General features: G+C 35.3%; 1 protein-coding gene across 3 annotated transcripts; it reads right to left on the bottom strand.

Moving 5' to 3' along the window:
- Positions 1-202: 202 nt before the first annotated feature.
- Positions 203-23,054, bottom strand: MYL1 (myosin light chain 1). 3 transcript variants are annotated; one of them, XM_061147925.1, is made up of 7 exons: positions 22,813-23,054; positions 9,972-9,999; positions 5,681-5,824; positions 3,751-3,924; positions 3,219-3,296; positions 1,359-1,401; positions 203-519 (listed from the first exon to the last, which is right to left on the bottom strand). In XM_061147925.1, the coding sequence occupies exons 1-6, from the start codon at positions 22,936-22,938 to the stop codon at positions 1,373-1,375; spliced, it is 579 nt and encodes a 192-aa protein (XP_061003908.1). In that variant the 5' UTR covers positions 22,939-23,054; the 3' UTR covers positions 203-519; positions 1,359-1,372. The 3 variants fall into 3 exon arrangements, with proteins under 3 accessions (XP_061003908.1, XP_061003910.1, XP_061003909.1); XM_061147927.1 differs by lacking the exons at positions 9,972-9,999; positions 22,813-23,054 and adding exons at positions 10,254-10,278; positions 11,007-11,089; XM_061147926.1 differs by lacking the exon at positions 22,813-23,054 and adding an exon at positions 11,007-11,031.
- Between the last annotated feature and the right edge of the window lie 1,313 nt (positions 23,055-24,367).

Here is a 24,367-nt window from a genome sequence, read left to right as displayed (position 1 = left end):
TATCTTTATCTGAATTTCCTCAGTTTTCTATTTTGCTTTTTCAATAATATATGATTATCATAATTATTTAGTTTGTCATTGCTCGATAGACTGTGATTATTCTCTTAAAATTTTATAATTCATCAACATTAAGAAAAGAACTGGGATTTTGAAAAATTAGTTTCTCTAAGCAGGAAGATAAAAATGCGATGCAACTTGAACATTCCAGACTGACCAAAATTATTTATTGATTTATTATTTTAAGGATGTTCTTTGACCCATGGTAGAAAATAAAGAGCAGGGCTTGGATCTGAGATTGTCAGTATTTCACCATTCTTGTCTAGATCAGCAGACACTTGGTTTGTGTGGTATGAATATAATTCAGAGTGAAACATAAAATGTATAAAAATTCAGAGAGTCCTTCAGTTCAGAATAGTACAAATGGTTTTGTTTTTCTAAATGATGGCAAACAGATTTGGACAGTTAGTCATGGGTGTTCTTACAATAAGGTTCAGCCAGTCTTCATAAACAATGCTTGATCTATAAAGGAAAAGGGAAAAAGAGTTAGATGTTGATTGCATCTTTTCAGAAAGAAAATGGGAAACAATGGGAAGGAAGTAATGTAAAGTGAAAAAGAAGAAAAAAGCACAAAATGAACCATCAATTCCAAGGGATGGCATTTCCTTGCTGCACAAACCTGGTTTCAAGTGCTGCACTTTGGACTGTGATATGCTTTTCTAGAGCAGTAATTATTAAAAATGACTTTAATACAGTTTAGAGTTATTCAAAGAACCTAGGATAATGCTTTTATTATTCTTATGTTACGATTAAATCAATTAACTACTCTCTGGTTTCTTGACTCTCCACTGCATAATTATAGTACAGATGAAGATATGGTCTATTTGTTGTTGTTTAGTTTCTAAGTCGTTTCTGACTCCTTTGTGACTCCATGGATTATAACCTGCCTGGCTCCTGTGTCCATGGGATTTTCCAGGTAAAAATTCTGGAGCATGTTGCCATTTCATTTTCTACAGGATCTTCCTGACTCAGGGATTGAACCCACATCTCCTGCATTGGCAGATGGGGTATTTACCACTGAGCCACCCGGGAAGCCTTGATATGGTCTATAAATTGAAGCTAAAACCTCAAAAGTTTTTGATTGTACACTTATACAAAAATAATCTATTTCTAAATAACCCATCTCAAGGAGTTATAATAATATAAAGCATTAATATTAATATAATATCAATTATATTAAAGTGTTCTGGTTAATATGAATAATTCTTTATTCTTTCTATTAATAACTAATATGAATAACTCTTTACATTAAATACAATATTGAGAAAGCCTTATATATTAAACAGGGAACAGATAGATACCTTGAGAGCTCCGTTTAGTTAGACATGATGTGCTTGACAAAAGCTGTAGGGATAATACAGTTTAGAGTTAGAAAAGAGTCAAATTTAATAAAAGAGCAGCATGGTAAGTTAACTTAATTCTAATTATTCTAAGCTGTAACTCTAGAGTTTATTTATTTAAACTCTGTATATCCCACTATTCTTAATACTAGATTTATGGCTTTCCCCCTGATTTTGTAAGTTTAGCTTTTTAAGTGTTACATTCGCATGGTTAAATGTTTTTCTTGAAAGTATGAAAGAGTTTATAACAAAAAATATTCCTCACCGCTGTCTGCTAGTTCCTCTTTATAGCTAAGTGGGTGCAGTTATTATGCTTGCTTAGCAAGCATACAGGAGTGGGTAGCCTTTCCTCTCTTCAGGGGGTCTTCACAACCCAGGGATTGAACCCGGGTCTCCCACATTGCCTAAACCACAAGGGAAGCCCCTCCCCCCAGTACAAATATACGTTATGTAATTTTTTTTACACAGATGGTGGCAATTCTATAAACCCTTTTGTTCTTATTTTTCTCACTGCATAATGTACTGTCTTAGAAATACTACCATAACCATAAGTATGGTCCTTGTTCTTTTTAGAGCTGTGGGGAATTTCATTGTGTAGATGTACCAAAATCTATCTGATGCATTCTATATTGTTGGACATTGTTCTTTGTTGTCGTTGTTTAATTGCTAATTGTGTCTGATTCTTTGTGACCCTATGGACAGTTGCCTGCCAGGCTCCTCTGTCCATGGAATGCTCCAGGCAAGAAAACTGGAGTGGGTTGCTATTTCCTTCTCCAGGTGACCTTCCTGCTTATGGCAGTAACTGAATGTAAAATGCTGTTTGTAGGAAAAAGTAAAGTTTAACCAAGATTGTCAGTGCAGATATGCTTGGCTGAGTATTTTCTTTTTCTCCTATCCTTTCCTGTCCTCTTCTCTTCTCTCCTTTCCATTTCTTTTCTCTCCCTTTTCCTCCCCTCTGTGTTTCTTTTCTTACTTTATCCAAGTTATCAGACTTTGTAAGTCCATATTGACATCAAAGTTATCAACATAGTTTATTGAGATGTGGTGAGATTAGTCTTTTTGGGAGGGTGGATAAGTTTCTCAGTTATATTGCAACATTTCAAATTTACAAGTTATATCATGCAGTTTTATCTTGTATCTTTATTTTGGATGTTGCATTGCTTTTCAGACCCTCTGGGTGAAGCTGCCGTAAACTGGTGGCAGGAAATAGATAATTGGATACTATGAGATCAATTTCATTTAAGCAAGAAGACTAGATAAGGAGAACTAAATTTTAGCACCAACTTTGCTAATAATGATGTGACCTTCACTAAGTAGTTAAACATCTTCGGCACTCAGATTCCTCATTTTTATCACTGCTTGCTGTAAAGGATTTTGTGATATCTCCAACTGTAATATTCAATAATTAATATTAAACTTAATATTAAAATTTATTCTGACACAAACGCTGCCTTACAGAGGTGTTGTGAAGCTCTAATAAGATGGCTGATTCATGTTGATATATGGTAGAAACCAATACAATCTTGTAAAGCAATTTTCCTCCAATTAAAAATTTTAAAAAGATCTAATAAAAAAGTAAAAACACATTTTAATCTGTATAACAATGCACGAAAATGTTAAAACCCACTGAAATCAATGTATATAGTCAGATCCTTACAAGATATCTTTTTAGGGTTATTGTGTAATTGGTTGATAATAAATAATTTGTGTATATTCAATAAGAAAGTAGAGAAAAATAAGTTGTTTTAAACTCAAAAGGCATCCGCCATCAACCCAATCAGTTCAGAGTTGCTGTAACCACCAGATCACGTGAAATGATACCTTCATAGTTGATGCAGCCATTGGAGTCTTCTTGACCTGCCATCAGGGCTTCCACTTCTTCTTCCTTCATCTTTTCACCTGATGAAACAAAACTCTTTGTTCAAGAAGAAAGCCAGAGAATATTCTCAAAATTCCACCCTAAGTGATAAGATTTGGACTCCTGGAGACCTCTTGTAGGATAGACACCAAGACTTTCCTGTTGCTTTGGCAGGAAGTTTGCCTATAAGTTGTTTTTGAATAAATGAATTAAATTCACATTATACCTGATCATCCATACTCTATCCTGTAAGAACTACAATGCCATATGTTACTTATTCATAACCAATAATTCAAGTTATTAAGACCATTTCCCCCAAATAAACTCACTGACATTGAGGCTAATTGAAATGGTCATTAACTTTTGACTATTCCTTTTCATTTTCCCTTTGTAGTCTTTCCCCCTACTTATTTTGGTTATAACATGATTCCCCTAAGTCATGCTCCTTCCTACATATTCTGTCCTATTAAGTCCACCGAAATGAATTTTTCTCACCTAGTGTGGCTAGAACATGACGAAGTTCAGCACCCATGACAGTGCCATTGCCTTCCTTGTCGAAGACACGCAGACCCTCAACAAAGTCTTCATAAGTGCCCTGGTCCTTGTTGTTGGAAATAGCTTGCAACATCGGCAGAAATTGTTCAAACTCAATTTTCTTGGCATTCATCTCTGAAAGAAATTGCCATTTGGAGAGTTATCAGCTATCATAAAATGCCACCACTGAGTTACAAATTAAGCTTGAATGTTCATTCTGGATCATCAGAAAGATCTTCATACAGCTTAAATTTCCGTTGGTAAATGGCTGCTGACAGAAAGTTTGTAATAGAGAATAGCATGACCTCTGCAGTCCTGGTGCTTGAGCTTTTATCCTTAACTCACCATTTACAAATATGTGATCATGGGCAAGTTTCTTAACCTCTTTGTGCCTCAACTTTTTAATCTTTCAAAAGAGACACTTTGTAGTGCTTTGTGAACATTAAATGAGGTAATAATGCACAGTCTATTACAGTACCTGGGACAAACTGAGTGCTTGATCAGTGTTAGCTACTATTTTATTAGTATTGTTAATTAATAAATACTGATAAATACTAGGGAAGCAATATAGAAAAATACTGATAACTAACCTATTGGCATATAAATATAGCAAAAGCTAGCTGAACTTTAATATGTATTCCACCATTGTTTGAGCTTTTGCAGAGCTTTCAATTTCTTTAAATTTTAATTTAAAAATAAGAAGTCTATGAGAAGAATGTGTGTGTGTTAAATACTTTGTGATCTCCTGACTTTGTGGTTTTAGAAGTCTGGAGATGATAAGAATTTCTTTAGTAACCTTCTGACAAAGTAAATGGTATTTATAGCAAAAGTATAAAACAGACTAATCAGATGTACACAAATGGATAAAATTATGTACTCATAAATCAAAATTCCATTTATCAGTCTTTCCTCATAGTGTAGAAATCTAGTATATTGAGTAACATAGAGAAAATTAAATTTGAATGCTGAATAAATGAACATTTATCTAATAAGTCTATTAAATACAGAAGTTTGTTAAGTTAGAAAATGACATTTAAGAATGAATTTGGCTAACTGAGCTCTTACTTTACCTGATGCTCTCAGGTACTTTTTGAATGTATTATGCGGACATTTTTGTCCAAAGGAAATATAATTTGAGGAAAATTCCAGCAGGCTGATTTAGAGGTAGTTTTTTTTTTTCTTAATCAAATATTTTTTCTTTTGTAACAAAGGAACATAGTCTTTTCCAGAAAAAAAGAGATTGCCTTCCCAGCCTTATTTTCCATATGGTAAAGATAAACCGAGATATCTACTTGAAAAAAACTTCAGTTTTGTATCTTCTGTTTTGTTCAGAGTGGTATTTTCCAACAGACTATTATACTTTGCCGTGAACCATGGGATTAGAAAAAATTTCCTTGTTCTTGACTAATGACTAGATTATTCTACCCAGCAATGACCTCTGCAGTTTTGCCACTTATATATTTCACTAGCTTTTGCCTTAGGATTTTCCTTGGGCAACTGAATGCAGGTTTTGGCTTAAGATTTTTAATTCTTTTTAGAATTTTTTATTAAGGTATCATTTATCTATTCTAAATTAAGATAGCCAAGTTTCCTTTAAGATGGTCACAGAACCAGGGTTATATTTAGATAGCATGATGATGATGATATTAGCATTAGGTATTATTTCCTTTCATTAATATGAAATTATGCTTATGAATTCTCAAAGGAAGGTTAATTTATCTTATGGAGGAAAAAACTGAGACTAAATAGCCAAGAAACACAGTTACCATCAGAAATAAATTAAATCCTATTCTATGGAACTTGTTTCTCAATAACTTTCTCTCTATTATACACACACACACTCCCACACATGCACACACACTCCCAGCTTCTTGGAAAAACATGTGGTTACCTTCATTGCTGGGGTTTCCCAGCACCTTCTTGACCTCTGCATTGGTGGGATTTGTGCCCAGAGCCCGAAGGACATCACCAACCTGGCTTAAGGTGATCTTGCATTCACCTGTTCTGTCAAACAGGAGAAACGCCTCCTTGAATTCTGCAAGAAGCAAGAAACATTTGGTTGCTTTTTTTCTGCCTCAAACTTATAAAGGAACCCAAACTTCATCAAGGATCCAGTTCAAACTCTCTATTTTATAACTTTTGCCAGTCTCTTCAGTTGCTATCTTTGGAATTTCCCTTTTCTGAGCTCAGTGTCAACCCTCTTTTGACAGTTCTTTTTGGGACAGTTTTAAAGCAGCATTTCAAATTTTAAGTCATATGTTATTATTTATTAGATATGCAAATTGAGAATCCTCATCGTATTTGTTCATATCTCCTTCATCTGCCTTGGAAACAGGACTGGGTTAAGAAATTCTGATGCCTGGCGAAATCTTAAGAATTCCTCATAAAATCCCTCATATAATTAACAAAGTTAATAAAATTTCAAGAAAACAAACATTTAACTGGGGTTGTGTCCTGTGAGGTTAACCCAAATTTCTCAAGTTATATAGAAAAACTTCTCTTGAGGTACAAACTCCCTAGACTTTCTTCTTAACTAATTTTCTTCAGGAGTAGCTTCAGTTTTCAGGGAAATTTTAGAAAGATGATACAAATCTCTAAGTTCTCTGGTGTCCTTTAACCACCGATGCATGACTTTAATAGGCTCCTAGTGTAACAGAGTCAGAAGGAAGCATATTTATTTGAATCTATTGCTATAGTGATTGCTTTAAACTTTATTTTTTTTCAGGTACTACATATGATAACATGTTGCTATATTAGTTTTATTATGCAGATACATATTTTAATTTAAAATTTTATGGAGATAATTGTAGATTCACGTGTCATTTTATGAAATACAAGGAGATCTCTTAAATACTCTGGGGGAAAATACTATTTCCCCAATGGTAGCATTTTTCAAAATTATAGTATATGATATATATACACTATATCTATATGTGTATATGATCATAACCAGAATATTCACATAACCAGAATATTCACATGGATAGAGTCCACCTATTTTACTCTGATTTCCCTAGTTTTACTTGTATTCATGTGTGTATGTAAGTACACATTTTAAAAGTGTTGTCTGTTTTTATAACAGTCACTCTGTTGGTTGTGTGCGTGTGTGCTAAGTCACTTCAGTCTTGTCCAACTCTTTGTGACCCTATGGACTGTAACCCATCAGGCTCCTCTGTCCGTGGGATTCTCTAAGCAAGAATACAGGAGTGGGTTGCCTTGCCCTCCTCCAGGGGATCTTCCCCACACAGGGATTGAACCCACATCCCTTATGTCTCCTGCACTAGCAGGCGAGATTTTTTTTTTTCTTTTACCACTAGTGCGACCTGGGAAGCCCCACTCTATGACTTACTTGCCCTAAATTTGGTCACTTTCCTTTGATATAATTGGTTTTGCCTTTCATGATTACATTAACACAAAATTAAGAAGTGCACACCAAAAAGACAGAAAGAGGTGCTACTATGAATTTAGGAGCAAATAAAGACATTTTAATTGAAACAACAAAGCTAAATTAAATCAATTTTTCTGGCGAACCTAAAAGTACTGATGGTGATCTGTTGGAGTTTAATACCAACACTCAAAAACTCATTTGTGAATGAGCTGGTAGAGATAAAAGCATTCTTTTTAGGCCATTAGTGGCCTCAGATCAAGAAATACTATCTAGGTAGATGACTCAGAAAAATATCTTAACTATCCCTTCATCCTCTAATCCAAGACTACTAGACATTAAATTCACAGTCAACTATAGATCATGTTACCACTCTTTGCTGAAACGTCCCCCTCAAATTATATGCAAATTGACCTCACAGATCATTTCCCTTACCTAAAAGACATGCTGTAGGTCCTGTGGGGTCATCAGTCAAATATAATTTTTCATCTTTCTAAGGGAATTGTGACACTGAACTGCTCTTATTACTGGCTTCAGCCTTTCAAGAAGATTGCTCAGAGGGCTCCCTATTATCCTGGTCAGATGCTGATATAGAAATAGGGTTTTATGGGCTGTAATGGAATCTCTTTGACATTAACTCTTTTGTTGATTTAAAGGCCAAGAACAGAAAGATATTGCCCTTCTTACTTCAGATTTTTAAAGCTTAGTTATTCCCTTGAAGAGTCTAAAACATGGGTTAACCAATGACTGTCTACAGACTGGCCACCTCTTTTTGTAAATAAAGTTTGACTGGAATATAGCCATGCCCATTCATTTATGTATTGTCCATGGCTGTTTTCATACCTCAGGGACAGAATCGAGTTGTTTCCACAGAGACTGCAGTGCCAACAAAGGCTTAGATATTTAATATTTAGCCCTCTAGGAAAAAATTTGCCAGCCCTTAGTCTAGAACAACACTGTTCTAGGATTTTTTGTGATGATTGAAAATGTTCTGTATCCAGGCTTCCCAAAAGGGTAGTAGCTACCAGCTGTCCATGGCTCTTGAGCATTAAAATATGACTAGTGCAAAGCAGAAAGTAGACTTTTAAATGCATTTATTTTTACTTAATTACAGGTTAAATTTAAAAAGCCACATGTGGCTAGCGGCAACTTTTCTGGATGGCACATGACTTACACCTTTAGAATGCTATAATTTTCTGGTGTTCTTGTCTTTATTCTGAACTTGGTGATACATTCAAATAGAGCAGCTATGAGAAAAGCTAATCATTGAAGGAGGAAACAAAAAAAGTATGCCTTTATTTATTTCTTAAAATATAAGATTTCCTTTTAATTTAAAAGTCTCTCAAAGGGTTTTTAAGTCTTCTGTTGCTTGGTTCTACCATAGTTTGGCAGTCATAATGACACTGTAAGTTAGATATTTGAGAGGACTGGGATATAGGAGCAGATATTGTAGCAGCATCATTAGTTAAAATGGATTAAAAATCAAGCAAACTATAGCAGAATTACCAACTGTTTTCAAAGAAAAGCTAGTCCTTTTAGTACAATGTCAAAGGATCTTGAGCTGAGTCATCAAATCATCTAATTTGCCTACATGAAGGCATTGACCATGAAATATATATATATAAGTCTGTACTATAGCAAATATCCTTTGATTTTCTTTCCTTTTATGAAATATTTTAACTGATGTCCAAATGTGAGATATTCTTGACACTCAAGAAGAAGCTGAAAAATGTTGACCCCTTTAGGTATAGAATGGAGTATAATTATAATTTTATACTTATGAGTATTTTCACAATTTTTATATTATATATTATAAAATATATAATATACACATACTTATTTTTATGACCAATATTTCTATGATATTATATAACTAAAATTTTATCATTTTATTCCATTCTTTCTATAGATGTATTTTTGTCTCAATTTATTTAAGCATGTGACTCTTTTCCATAAAACATTCTGTCCTACACTTTCCAGTAAAAAAACAAGATTCATAGGCCATGGGATTGCTTCAATCTAAAGACCTGAAGAAGAAACAATGAAAGTGTTAGTGAAACTATTCAGATTCTTTTGAATCTCCAGAGCTTAAAGTATTGTAATTAGAAACCGTTTCTATGAAATAAATTCTTAATTAATTCAGCTAATTTTGATTTTGATGCTATTACTAATTCTTTGGATCTTTGAGTCAGTCTCAGCATCTCTCTGGGTGCCTGTCCTGCATCTGTAAAGATGGACTAGGAAATGTCTAACGTTCCTTCCACTTTTTTTTTTTTTTTTATAAATCATTTTCCTCTCTATCTCTGATGTACTTTCCCCCTAAATCCACTTCACCTCTATTTCTCTCAGCTCACTGTGATGCCCATTGAAATTATGTGTATTTGGTAACTGGGCAGTTTTATAATCAATTTTATTTTCTAAAGTGAACAATTTAGACCTGCCAAATTTCTATGTAGGCATTTGATTAACAAATCAGCCATCCAAAATCCATATCCTTTTTGGGGGTATGTGTATGATATTACCTACTGTATCAAATTAGTTCTATTTAGAAATCAATGAATACAAGGAATTATTTCGTGGTGTTTAGCTTTTGTTTGCTTAAACCTTTGATTACTGATTATAGACGAAGGGTTCATGTTGAGAGAATTTATGTTTAGAGGGATTGAGAGCATTTATATTTAGAGTGGCACCAGTGGGGATAATTAGAAAGAACTAATCTCATCTCAAGGGAGTTGGTTTTCTCACATGCCATCTTTATGAGTGTGCACATATTAACAACTACATCGTTTAAACTTACCATCCTGCTGTTGCTTAGAGAACTCGATCTGTTAGGAAGAAAGTAACCACAAAGAATATTTTAACCAAACAAAAATGTTCTGATATTTTAAATGTATCCAAGCTCATTCCCTGAGTAATCTTCAAAGTAAGCTCAAAAAGTATGCCTACTTTTCAGAGTTCAGGCATAGCTTGGATACTCACAGTTCGAGCCACACAGTAACATGCCTTGGAGGTGAGTATTATTTCAGAAACTGAGCAGTGCTCTGCCTGCCTCTGAAGTAGAGAAGCTCATTTCACTTACCAGCAATCTGCTCAGCACTGAAGGACTGCAATGGCGAGAGAGAGGAAGAAAGAAAGAAACAACTAGTACTCTTTCAAATGCATTGACAGAAGGGAGCGCTCTCTGCTCTGAGGTTTTTAGGAAGCCATGTAGGTGTCAGAGAATAAGAAGTTTGCCTTAGGATACTTTTGAATCTAGGAAAAATAAAAAGCTATTGCAAAACATAGTTAGGGAATATCTCTCTGTATCTTAACCCATGAGTCAATAATTTAACAAATGTTAAATCAAATTCTTCCTGGAACAATATCATAATCTATGGTGCATTTAAGATATGTCTAGTATAGATACACTGTATTAAGAACTACAGACACACTGCATTAAAAAGATCACTTTAAGTCTTTCTTCTATTTAACCAGTATGTTTTACCCAATGCATCAAAAGTAGTTTTTAATTTTAGTTATCAGTGTCATTGGACTGTTTTTTTAAGGTGCAATATTTTGCTGTAATTGCAGGTTCCCCCCCTCAAATTTAGATATAATAAACCTTATGAGATATAGAAAGTTGGTGAAGCATAAAGTACTTCTTTTGCAAGTAAGATGTATTTCTCTAGCTGGCATAATAGCTTGAATTAATCTCGTCTATCCTCAACACACCTCGATAAAAACCAAAAGTAGATTCTACAGACTCACACTGAGTATGTTCTCTCTTCAATTTCATTCCTATCTCCTTTCATATCTGCCTATAAATTGCAAATAGTTTTCTTGTAGGACCCACCATGATGGAGCTGCTGGGCTGCAGACAGTGGCGAAGCTGAAGAGTGAGTTGAGGGCCGCTCCAGTCCCTGAGTGGGTCCTCTCTTGCTGAGGCTGCCTTTTATTTCTGGAGAAGCCGTGACCTCAAAACTAGCATCAGGTTCCAAAGAGAAGTAGCCACTCCTCTTGGAGGGTTTTTTAACTTTCTTAGGGCAAAGGGAAGGAGAGATCTGTACCCTGAGGTCTATTTTTAGGAAATCAGAACCTAAGAGTGGATGGCCATGATGAGACCAATGCCTATCAGTACTTTTATGGTCGTTAACCCTGAGATAGTCTCTTGGAGTGTCTTCCTTGAAGAAGATTCTCATTTGTTCAGTGGCAGAGGGGCTCAGAATTTCTCGAAAGACTCCGGCTGACCTCTTCTCTTAGTGAATTATGGACTTTGCAAGCTTTAAGTCAGCAGTTTGGGTATAAATGGAACTTACTGGATGGGACTGGTTTGGGGTTTCAAATGGCAACTGCTATAGAAGGAAGAGCCTGTGGAGCTCTGTCCCCTTTGGTAAAGTTCAGAGGACTTGAAAGGGACACACACATGCCATGTGCTTCTTAAGGTCCTACCAAGTGAAAATCTGGTCAGTTTTTTTGTGAAATCTCCAACTAAAGACCATTCTTTTGCACACTGTACTCTCAGAAGTATAGAATTCATTTAAGCCAGGGATGGTTTTAATCTCCATTTTTAGTATTCTTCCTTAGTGTTCTTACCTTAGGGATAGGTATTAGATTCCTTCCTTGTTTCTCTTTAGGAGAAGGAAATGGCAACCCACTCCAGTATTCTTGCCTGGAAAATTCCATGGACAGAGGAGCCTGGCAGGCCACAGTCCATGGGGTCACAAAGAGTCGGACACAACTGAGTGACTGAGCATTCACTGTTCTCTTTATGGTGGCTGACTAGTCATATTTCTTGAATTTATGAAATTCTTCTAGGAGGGAAAGCTGATGGGCCATTTTGTGTTCTTTTCCCCTCTCATTCTATACATATTCTTTTAAAATTTATAAACATTGCTTACTTTCTTACTAGAACTTGCTGTTTCCCTTTCTGTCATGTCAAACATTTTGTGACTCAGTCACCAGACTGAGAACCAAAAGAAGCCAAAGTAAAGACTGTGAAATGCAAAGTTTTAATTTAGAATTTTAAAGGTGTCCATGGGATTGGTATTAAGTTTTCATGGCAGCTTATGAGAAAATAGGTAATTTTCTATTTCCTACGCTTCCTAGGACGATATTGGAAAAAGATCAGTCTAGATGTCCACTAAAGCTCGGACATGTTTGTCAGTTTTCTATATATTTAAAACAGCTCAAAGGCATGACAAATGTTAGAGATAAATTCCAATTTAAGTACTGTTTTAGCAACTATTTTTAAGAGAATGATCACGAAAAGCATAGTCTCCCTCTGCTAGACAGATGTATACTTTGCAACTTTCCCCCAAGCCATTTGGAAAGAAATCAACATTTAAGTGTATGTCTTTTTTTTTCTGTCCAAAGTCTGCAAGTAGTGAAGAAAATCTCATAGAATCTGAGTCCCAAAATGAGATTGAAAGTATAACTTAAACAGTATTAGAAGCCATACAAACATATTTTCATGAATAGATTGACATTTTGAAAGGTTGTTGGGAAATAGAAGTTAATAGAAACATTGAAATCCTTTGAATCATTAGGGGAAAAGAAAGAGAGGGACCAAGGTGGAAATTTGTCCCCTTCGATAACTAATTTGGAGTCTCATGACTTTTGATGCACAAATTAAAGCCATTGCAGCAGACCATCTTTCTTTGCTTTAGATTTAGGTACTGTGTCATTAAATCTGAATTGCCCTATGATCAGTATTGAGAACTATCATATTCTTTAGTAAATCACCAAAGGTACCCTATATAATGCCCATCATATACCCTACATAATGCTCATTTTCTTTTTTTCAGATAGAAAAATGAGTCCTTGAATACATATAAAATACAAAGTGTGTAAAATCTGTCATGTAAACTGCAAAGGCATTTTGCTGTATAATAGCTGTATTTATGTTATAAACAAGTTATTCATAGCCACTTGCATACTATGTAAAGGTTTATTATTTATTAAAATACAATGGAGGCAGTTATCACACTACTTCACTCTAGTTTTTAGTCCATATATTTATCACATAGAGAATGAGAGTTTGATTTTTTTAATGCTTATTGAGGAAGGTAAACATTTAAAAAAGCTATTGACAATGGTGGAGAAGGCTACAGTCTAGTCTAGTCTAGTCTAGAGAATAAACTGTAGTTTAAAAGTCAAAAGACCTAGACACTGGCCTCGTACAATAAATGGAAGATGATATTTATTCTCTGGTACACTTTTACACTTTGATAAATGGTTAAAACTTTCACTTATATCTCTTCCTAGGTGTTATAATGATGAAGTAATCAATCCTTTGCACAAAGGCATGATATGAATACAAAATGTCAGCTGATTTTGGACTCAGTTTGCTATGGCATCATTTTATTATGAAAGTTAGATTTAAGTCTCTTCTATCTGGAATGTTCTCCTGTCATCTCTGCTTCTTGGAAATTAATTATCCTTCAAAACCCTTGAAAGAACCTTTTCTATTTGTCTAACTCCTTTCTCCCACTTCAGTATGTTTAACCTTCCTGATTGTAAACTTCTGGGAGCACAGGCTGCTGCTGGAGACCATATCCCTTGGTCCATGTTGTGAACCTGACTGTGAGCCAACCTCTCCCTCCTGGAGTGCTGCCCCTGCCTTATTCTTAGATTGTGTCCCCCATAATCCTATTCAATACCTTGTCTACATTAGATACTTAACAGAATTTTCATTAAATTAAAATCTTTAGAACAGGGACTTTCCAGATGGAGTTAGTGGTAAAGAATCTGCCTGCCAATGCAGGAGGCCTGGGTTTGATCCCTGGGCCAGGAAGATCCCCTGGAGAAGGAAACAGCAACCCTCTCCAGTATTCTTGCCTGGAGAATCCCAGGGACGGAGGAGCCTGGTGGGCTACAGTCCATGGAGTCACAAAGAGTCAGACAGGACTGAAGAGACTTAGCACATAACACATAACACAACAGGTGTACAGTAAGTTCCTCCTTCAAACATGTTTCCTCCTCTAGGATATTATCTTCCTGGAGGGGAGAGATCTTGTCAGTTCCTTTAAAGAGCTTACATTCTAGAGGAGGGGGCACTCATGGACTCATTCTCTTTGGTACTGCATCTCCTGCACCTGGAGCTGCCAGGCACACAGCTAGTAGGCATGCTTATTTAAAATTGTTGATGTCCTGTGCATGTGTGCACGCTAAATCACTTCAATCGTCTTTGACTCTTTGCAACTCTACGGACTGTAAGCCGGCCAGGCTCCTCTGTCCATAGATTCTCCAGGCAAGGTATTGGAGTGGGTTGCCGTGCCCTTCTCCAGGGGATCTTCCCGACCCAGGGAATGAACCTGCATCTCCTGCGTATCCTGCACTGCAGGCAGATTCTTTCCTGCTGAGCCAAAGGGAAGCCCTTATTGATGTATGTGCCTTTATATTTCTGGAACATTTCTTTAGATTTTATGTAAATGTTATGATCAGAACTTCTAATTGACCATTCCCTATTTTTTTAAAGTGGTTTTTTTTTTTTTTTTTTTTTCATTTTAGTCTACATACTAAAATGACTTGGTAAGATAACTACATTCCACGTTTTTATGATTCATGTAGTAAACAGTATTGGATTTAGATATGTAGTAGACAAGATACTAGTACTAAAAAAGATTTTTATTGCAATGTTTTCAGATTGTTTCTCACTTTGAGAAATATTTTTCTGATAGTAATCATGAGGTTTGGTTAACTGATTAAAGACAAGACAAAGATGCTGGTGTATAGAAAGAGCTGATTTATAGAAAAAATATTAACATGCATTTACTCAAACAGGCTGTCGGACTGATGCATGTTAATCTTTAGTTTAATACAAAGAGCTATAATTAAAGATGATCTGGGAGATGTTGAGTTGCTGAGGGCTAATGCCCTAAGAAGGAACATAGACTGCAGCTTTTAAAGAGCTTAATCATCACTGCTAGATACAAAGGAGAATGACTGGTGAGGTTAAGTAAAGACTTTACTTTAACCACTTTGATTTAATGCCTGGGAGGGAGAACAAAGACCTGGATGTAAGCAAAACCTAAAAAAATCTTAATTATTTTTACTCCAACCTCAGAGTTATGAGGAATTATTGTAAAAGGCAGGCAGAAGTACCATTTTGGAACTCTTCAGAGTTTTGTGCTTCAGAACAATTCACTTAATTTAATTTATTTTATTGCATTTTTTATTTCAACAAAGGATATATTTAGCCTGGTGACTCTAATATGGTGTAACAAGGAGAAATTAAGAGCAATGAGAATACAGTACCACCCTGAGTTGTCTAATATAAGAGAGAAGAGATGGCTATATTGGATAAATTGATCTGAATAGAAGAAGAAATGAGTAATTCTATGTTTAGGGTGCCTAGACTAGTCACCTGAATTCACTCACATTAGAGCAAAGTCTGGATTACTAAAACAATACATTTTAGACCTACAGGAATTAACAGAGAAGAATTTTAATAAAAGTTTTAAAATGTGACCTAGGCCTGTACTTCTTTGGATTTCTCATCAGCTTTCTCATTGTCAATAGTTGATAAAGAAATCTAAGATTTCTTGAGTTGCTCCTGTTCTACTTTGTGCATTTGTATTTAGTTTAATTAAAAATCCAAGTTGTGTTTATGTTCTTTCCTTCCTCTTTTTATTTTTAAAATGAGAGCATTAGAGTAAAAGTCTTTGTGCTTGTATTTTAAGGAATTATAAGTATCTTCTTTTTTCTACTTTTCTGGAGTAGAACTTCTTTTTGTGACAACAGGGGTATATGAATACTGACATTATTATTTTGGAGATTTCAGGTCTTTCGATAGGGTAGAAAAAGACCTAGCTGGGGCTTGAGGTATTCAAAATTTTGTTCTGGTGCTTCTGTAATGAATCATGTCTTTTGATTATCTTCTCTTATCTGGGTTATCAGTTCAGTTCAGTCACTCAGTTGTGTCCACTCTTTGGTACCCCACAGACTGCAGCACGCCAGGCCTCCCTGTCCATCGCCAACTCCCGGAGCCTCCTCAAACTCATGTCCATCGCATTGGTGATGCCATCTAACCATCTCATCCTCTGTCATCCCCTTCTCCTCCTGCCTTCAATCTTTTCCAGCATCAGGGTCTTTTCCAATGAGTCAATTCTTCACATCAGGTGGCCAAAGTACTGGGGCTTCAGCTTCAGCATCAGTCCTTCCAATGAACACTCAGGACTGATCTCCTTTATGATGGACTGGCTGGATCTCCTTGTAGTCCAAGGGACTCTCAAGAGTCTTCTCCAACACCACAGTTCAAAAGCGTCAATTCTTTGGTGCTAAGCTTTCTTTATAGTCCAACTCTCACATCCATACATGACTACTAGAAAAACTGTAGCTTTGACTAGACAGAACTTTGCTGGCAAAGTAATGTTTCTGGGTTATAGCTTCCTCAAATAAGAAATCTTATTCTGCATGGTTTCTAGGATTGCTTGTAGTTCTATAATGTTTTGAGTTTTTCATCCTTTTCTCAGTAGCATCTACAGCAAGTCGCTGTAGAACTACATGGATAAAAGTTGCCTAAAAATTTGATATATTACTTTGAACCAGTTTAGATAAAGAGGAGTTGAGCAAAACAAAATTTCATAACACTGTTCTAATGAGTGTTTTATATCTTACTTATATCAGAAGATGGTATATCATTGGGTACTTAACTAGGTACAAAGAACCTCACTTGCCACAGTGAAAGGAAGAAGGTCAAGTTGAATAAGATGTAGTTTTATCTTAAGGAAAAAATTTTCTGCTCTGGCTTCAATTCACTGTTATTGATTTATGATCAAGAGGACAAGAGTTTATCATCTATATAATTCACATTTTCACCAGTATCATTGAAGCCATTACTGCTTATATACTGCAACTTTTGCCTTCCAGATTCTGATTTGGGAGGAGAAACAAATTGTAGAACTTGATGGAGGAACAAATTATAGAAGATCTCCTTTTCATAAAAAAGTATTCTAGGATGAAGAGAAGAAGAAAAAAATGTGTAGTATCAGCAGACTAAATATAATCCTTGTCACAATTTCCATGAGTCAGATGGTGCTTAATGCTGGGTAATTATGGAAAGGCTTCTAAAGACAACTTGCCAGGGGGCTCATTCGCAGCACTGAAATGTCGAGAGGCTAAATTTGGCTCTGTCACTCTGTGGCCTTCTTGTCTTGCAAAAATTTCATTATCTTTAAAATTAAAAGTGCTATTCACTAATTATTGGTGAACATTCCTATTCTTTTCCAAAACTGCCTTTACTTTGCAAAGACATAATCCAGTTAAATATTATTTAAAATATAATTTCAGACAGAGTTACAGAATGCCCTTTAATATTTTCTCACTCCACTCCACCTGCTCTCTTCTTTTACAGGGTAGATGTTTCAAAGTGGAAACTTGATAGCAATACTTAGTGATAGTCTCAAATAGTGTTTGATTTGTTTCTGAAGTTATAATCATGCCCCAAATGGATGAATATTGCAACTGGTTGACATTCTAGTTGTATTAAAAGGCCAGGGTAAAATAAGACAGATTCTTAAAATTATATGAAGAAAACTTAAATAACTTACAATTTCACATATTCCTTCTAATTAGAAATTGACTATATGTCTTCTTTCCCTCTTTCTTTTCCTCAGACTAGTTACTATTTAATCATTATACATGTGGCATTATGTTTCTTTATATCACCCCAAAGAATATTTGGTTGAGATTTCTAGTTATTTGTAAACAAAACATAAACCCATACTGTTCTTAGAATATTAGTCTGATGGCAAATTTTGCATGTCAGGTTTTACATACGTGCATGTTTAATTAAACAAAAGCAAAATTATTTTAAAATTCAATGTTTCCCTACTTTTAACAACATTTAAATATACTTTGGTATATTTTTTCCAGCTTTATTGAAATATGATTGACATATAATATTGTATAAGTTTAAAGTGTACAACATGATGATTTAACACGTAATGATTTTGATGACTACCACATAAGTTTAGTTGGTTAACATAACCATCATATTACATAGTTATCTTTGTGGTGAAAGCCACAAAATTTGTTCTCTTAGCAGTTTTCAAGTATACAATATGATACTGTTAACCATAGTCATTATATTGTATTTTAGATCCTCAGAACTCAGTAATCTTTTAACTGCACGTTTGTACCCTCTGATAATATTCGCTCTTTTCTCCCATCCCCACCCCACCCTGGCAATTGCCAGTCTACTCTCATAACAACATTTTTAGTACCCATGTTCCATTTACAACTATTTACAGGAAGCTGGACCAAAGTGACTAGGGTGCCTTTCTCGGATCCTAATATCTCACCTTCCATCTGTAAACGAGAACACCCAACCTGTCAGCAACAGGTGCTTAGATAAGGGAAAGCTGAGGAAAACAGAACAGTAATTGAATTGCCAAGATGAAAGTTCTCGATGAACTAGCTCTGATGGCTGCCTGTAACCCCCTCCCCTGGCTGCAGAGGGCTGTGCTGGGCAACATGAGTCACTCTTAACACTGATCACTCTTACCCTCATCCTTAAGAGCAAAAAAGTCTCCTTTTCACTTTCTTGGAAACAGCAACTTACCCTTTATAACAGGAGGTAGTTTAGGAAATGGTTAATACAGTTGATTCTGGATTTATCCTGGTAGGTTATATCCTAGATCTATCACATACTTGTTATTTGAACATGGGCTTGACACTGAACCTCATTTAGGCTCTGTTTCTTGTAAAATGTAACTAAAAACAACCTGAGTGTAATGTTTTGACTATTAAATATTATAATTAGGCACAATAAATTCATAATAAAGATTGATTATTAAAAGAGCTTTATAATATTCAAACCTTTTCACAAGCTATGAGCTCATTTATTTTTCCAACAATTCTAAGTGGGACTGGGTTTGTATTAGCTTTGTTAGTGAAAGTTGCTCAGTCGACTTTTGCGACTCTTTGTGACCCCTTTGGAATTCTCCAGGCCAGAATACTGGAGTGGGTAGCCTTTCCCTTCTCCAGGGGATCTTCCCAACCCAGGGATTGAACCTGGGTCTCCCGCATTGCAGGTGGATTCTTTACCAGCTGAGCCACAAGGGAAGTCCTAGCTTTGTTAGGGATGAGAAAAAATAACTTATAGATTAACACCAACAATCCTATACCTGGACCAGAATAAGTCAGATGTTGCAATGAATACATAATATTTGCCTCCACTGAATACTCATCAGTAAATAGATACATTTATTGGGAATGCTATATTTCCACCTTGTCTGTTAAATTAAAAGTTTAAGTCTTCCCAAACACATGGTCAATTGTTGCTGTGAGATTTGCTATTGATGAGCTTCTGTCAATGCATTCTGTACCTCTGCAACTTTTTTTTTTTAATGTTGCCTGCAGTATATTGTCAGGGATGACCTGACTGAGTGAAGACTACAACAAGAATTAAAATTTAAGCAGCACAATGATACATATTCAAAGTCTCATCACCTCAGAGCAATCCCGACATACCAGCTAAGGCATGCATCATGCAAAAAATTTGCTTAAAGTGAAGATCTTTTAAAATCTAGGCAAATGATCATCTCATTGCTTATCTACTTCTGTTATTTCATTTGGTTGTAGTTTTGGGCAACAGGTGTTAAATTTTATTTATATTTGCAGTTAAACTCATGGTGGGTGTCACTTCCTACACTTCCAATTCTGTCAGGCGATGTTCTAAAGTATCACTCTCTGAAAGCAAAGAACGCTTAGAACCACCCAGGACAATAGCTTTAATGCTCAGTTGTCAGCATAGCTGTGTGTTTGAAAAGGATACTCATAGAAAATCCATGGGGCAAGGGCATATCAGGCAAGCCATCCCTCAGAAAATATCAAAGGTTTACTGTCAGAGCAACCAAAGAAATGTCCTAAACAAATAACCAATAAAATGGGAAATCAGGTTGGAAAACACATTTAAGAAATTGATAAAACCAATTCATATTGTTCACAGTTTATGGAGAGTCAAATATATGGCCAGTAACATAACTAGGATAGTATTGAGGGATTAAATAGTATGATTGCTATGATTATATTACACAAAGATAGTTCCACTTAAACTACAGCCCTACTCAAAGTATAAAGAACAGCTAGATTTCTAATCTTATATGATTTATGAAAGACAGTGTAAAATCCAATTAAGTTTTTTTCCTTTATCAAGTTTTCAGAAAGTTAATGAATGCATATAATAGCTCTATTAATTTTTTTAAAGTTCATTTTCTCTGCTTGAAAAAAGTTTATAACTCATATGAGGTTATATATCTAGAAATATCATTGAATGATTAAAAGCATCATAATATGAAATGTTTTAGTGCACATCTTAATTAGTCTTTTTACCTATTGGGATGAAATTATATTTTATAAATTTCTCAAGTTGTATCATATTCTTTGGCTATGTTATTGTATGTATAAATATGCACTGATTTCATATTGTTGAATACATATCATTAAAGCCATTTAAATTCTTTTACAAAAATATGTTTCAATTCTGTTTTTTCTTTTTTCTCTTTCTATTAAGAATGAGCTCTCTGAATGAAAGGTAATGTTTTTTCGTTTTTTCATTTAACATCCCTTTTTGGTTTATGTCCCTTATTAAAATCCATCACCTCTCTCATTCTACAATGAAATAGTGAAGATGGAGTATATCCTATATCCTATCCTTACAGAGACTCTCTAGGAGAATTTCTTTTCTTTTCTTTGTACTAGCTCACAGTAGCATTAATTCAAGATACAGATGAAAAGATAAACCAGTTTTCAAGACACAGAAAAGCATCACTTGGCTACGAAGAAGCAATCAGTTTAATTTTTGGATTTAAAAAGTGATTCCTTACTTGTCTTTTCTTGGAGACTTTTACCTGACAAACTAAAATTTTATTTATTTACTTATTCTTACACAGTTCCTTGGGGAAGAAAATTAGTGCCTGTTTTCATTACTGGGATACTTCATTTTCTCTTTAAGAAGGCACATTTTTTCCTTTCCAAATGCTTGTAGTCCCAGATACAAAAGGGTGATATTGTCTTATAAATCACAATAAATATAAAGAGGAATTGCTTTGACAGTGATTCATATCTTTAGTGTTAATATAAAATGGAGAGTCAAAGAATAGAGGCAGTTGAAATTTTTGTAGTGTCTGTAATCTTGCTTATTGTATAATGCAGTCAGTGTGCATGTATAAGATACACTAACTAGTATTGCTAGAGATGAAAAATTTGATTTTCTCCTAATGAACTGTATGCATACAGTCCTCAAGATAGAAAAACATTTATTGGAAGACATAACATTCATTTCTTCTCCTAAGTGGATATTCATTAAGAATAGTTCCTAACCAATATTAGATTCTAAGATGAACTTTTTTCAAATGTGACTTCAGTGACTTACAAACTCAAGATAAAATATCTATGATGAACTACTTCTACTTTGAAATATAAAATTTCATGTTTAACTGGACTACTGTAAAATTTTTAAATATACTTACTTAATATTTTCACATATACTTAAGGGTAATCTAATTCAATATTTATGCCAAAATATTTTAAATATCTACAATTATACTAAAATAGTCAATGAATTATTTATTTATAGGTTAGCTTGACTGTTGCAGGTAAGCAACATTAAATACTAACAAGGATTAAGTTAGCAAAATTCAGATTTATTAGCTTTTGGCTTCAGTGAAATGATTGCCTCCTAGGCACTTTCAGCTACTAGTTTTCCATATAAGGCAGGGTTCCCTTGATGAAGATTTTCAAACTGTCGTTTGGACCAATCAGAGCCCAGTGAATGAAGAGACAGCACACATTTGATAGGTCACATCACTGAGAAGTAGCAGGCACATCCATAGCATCATTTTTCCAAAAGCAGATAACCTTTCAGCAGTTGAGAACTTTGATCACAGCAAAGTGTTGACACAAAAATCAATCACATTCTCCTTAGTTCAAGATCAGTATGCAAGGAAGAGCTCAAAGACATAAGCTCAAAGCCATATAACTAACAAGTTTTACAATATTGGTGGTAGGGGGGTTAGTTTCATTTAGAAACAACTCACATTCTGCATTAAATGCTGTATATAAATAAGCAAGATGACGGTTATAGTCACTGAAACACTTGAGTGCATAGTTGTCTGCACTGAGATCTCATTTAGTGTTGTATCAAATTTTATTAAGCAAAGCTGAAGGGGGAATTAACCCGAGTTGCAAAAATCTCTTTTTCAGATGAAATAAAGCAGCTGTCAAGCAGCTAGGACAACTGGGTCATCAGCTGTTTTTAAACTTTTGGAAACAAGTAGGGACTAAAACTTTCTTTTTAATGTAGCTTTAAGGAAGAGTTCCGGTTTCCAGAGATTTTATTTAAAAAAAGAAACCATTGGTTTAAATGTTTGTAAAACATAGACTTTGACAATTGAGGGGGAAAAAGAAACAGAAAACAGAGAGTACAGCAAATACAGGTTTCAAATATAATGCCATACTCATGATAATTTTACTGAAATTATCTGCTACAGTTTTGTTCTAAATTTTTTAAAATCAGGATTCTCCTCTATCCAGATCTATCAGTTTGCTTAGTAATTCCATTCCTTTCAATGAAAAACATGCCCCTCTTCAAGTCCCTAGTGTTCCCCACTCTTAAGAGATGTTTCAGTGACCAAACAGTTCACCCTTTTTGTTACCTTGATGGCAGAGAGGTCAATCTTTTCTTCTTTGGGTGGAGCAGGTGCAGGTGCTGGGGCAGGGGCAGGGGCCGGGGCGGGGGCAGCAGCAGCAGCAGGTTTCTTTACATCCTTCTTTGGTGCCATTTTGTTTAAAAGGATGGGTTCAAAAAAAAAGAGAGAGAAGGAGCACCTCCAAAAGAACCTGTCAAAGTGATTCTTGGAAGAAGAGTGGTGGTTCAGTTGATCCACAGCCCAGTGTCTTGAAGGTGGACCCACAGTGTTAAACGGTATAAGGGCATGCATATATATTTCACTTAGTGCCTAACAGAATCTTGACACTTGGGGCTGGATTGGACAGTTCCCTAGTCCAGGGGGATGGCATTCCGGCTCAGACTATAAATGGAATCAAAAGGGTCAGGGCTTCATCAATTTTTTTTAACTCCTCTTGCTTTCCACCCCACCCCCGCCACCTCCATATATAAAGGAGAAAGAAGTATGACAAAGCCAGCCAGCTTTAGATCCTTTGGTGACAGTAAAGTAGATTGACTGATACTTTCTCTTCATAGAATTACAGTTCTGCTGAAGTTGTAAATCATTTTTTTTCCCCTATGCCTAAGAAACTTTAGTGAAGGATTTGGTTTCAACTTGGAATTCTGGCAGAGAGTATCACCAACTTTCACCCAGCTTCTTTGCGCATGCTCCTCCTCCCTTGCCATAGTTTGCAAGAAAATGTTTGTCAGCAAAGAGGTAGTGGTGTTTAAAAATAAAAAGCAGACGTATAAGGAAAGCCTGTTAAGTCTTAAAGTGACTTCCCTTCTAGGGAGCACACACTCTGACTCCCTTTCTCTTAAACTGTGGTGGACAGTATGCTAAAAAGAATAATTCACAGCTCCCTCTTTTTTCTATAATCAAAAACATCAAATGCGGTGGAAATAACAGGAAGATTTACCCTCTTGCCAAACACTTTTTGTAAGAGTAAAGTAACTTTCAATCACAGTAGATGCTTAATCCATTTTACTTCCTAAACCAAGGAAGCATTGGTTTAGAATTTAGAATTCCTAAACCAATTAGAACCAAGTCTAATTATTTATCATCTAATATTTTCATCCTTTCTAGGGAGATAAGATAAAATTTTAAATTTACTTAAATGACCAGAGAGATAAAGAGAGAAAAGGACTTTATCATTAAGTGGAAATTTTGGTGAGTAACTTGTAAGTTTTTCCTTTTCTGTCCTTGACTTTCTCAGTTTGCAAGACTAGACTCTCGTATTAAGAAACATGATTAGCCAAAGTACCATCCTCACTCCTGTTAATTTGTGAGATATCTAATTACTAAGTAGTTATTAATTAGTAAAAAAAAATCCAGTAGCAAGTCTGAGATTTTGGAAGAGCATATTTACACATTGTTGTTCAGTTGCTCAGTCACGTCAGACTCGAACTGCAGCCTGCCAACGCTTCCCTGTCTTTCACTATCTCGCAGAGTTTGCTCAAGCTCAGGTCCATTGAGTCAGTGATGCCATCCAACCATCTTATCCTCTGTCACCCATTCTCTTCCTACTCTTCATCTTTCCCAG

This window comes from Dama dama, chromosome 8 (genome assembly GCF_033118175.1).
Source record: "Dama dama isolate Ldn47 chromosome 8, ASM3311817v1, whole genome shotgun sequence".
NCBI lineage: Eukaryota > Metazoa > Chordata > Mammalia > Artiodactyla > Cervidae > Dama > Dama dama.
Note: the sequence above shows the minus strand (reverse complement) of the source record. Positions and strands in the feature narration are given on the sequence as shown.

What these genes read in the sequence shown, in the direction of transcription:
- MYL1 (XM_061147925.1), bottom strand. Translation starts at nt 22,938, where the DNA reads ATGGCACCAAAGAAGGATGTAAAGAAACCTGCTGCTGCTGCTGCCCCC. An exon ending in CTCTAAGCAACAGCAGGATG is followed by an intron (nt 5,825 to 9,971) that starts GTAAGTTTAAAC and finishes TGCTTCTTGCAG; the next exon opens with AATTCAAGGAGGCGTTTCTC. An exon ending in TCATGTTCTAGCCACACTAG is followed by an intron (nt 3,297 to 3,750) that starts GTGAGAAAAATT and finishes TTGTTTCATCAG; the next exon opens with GTGAAAAGATGAAGGAAGAA.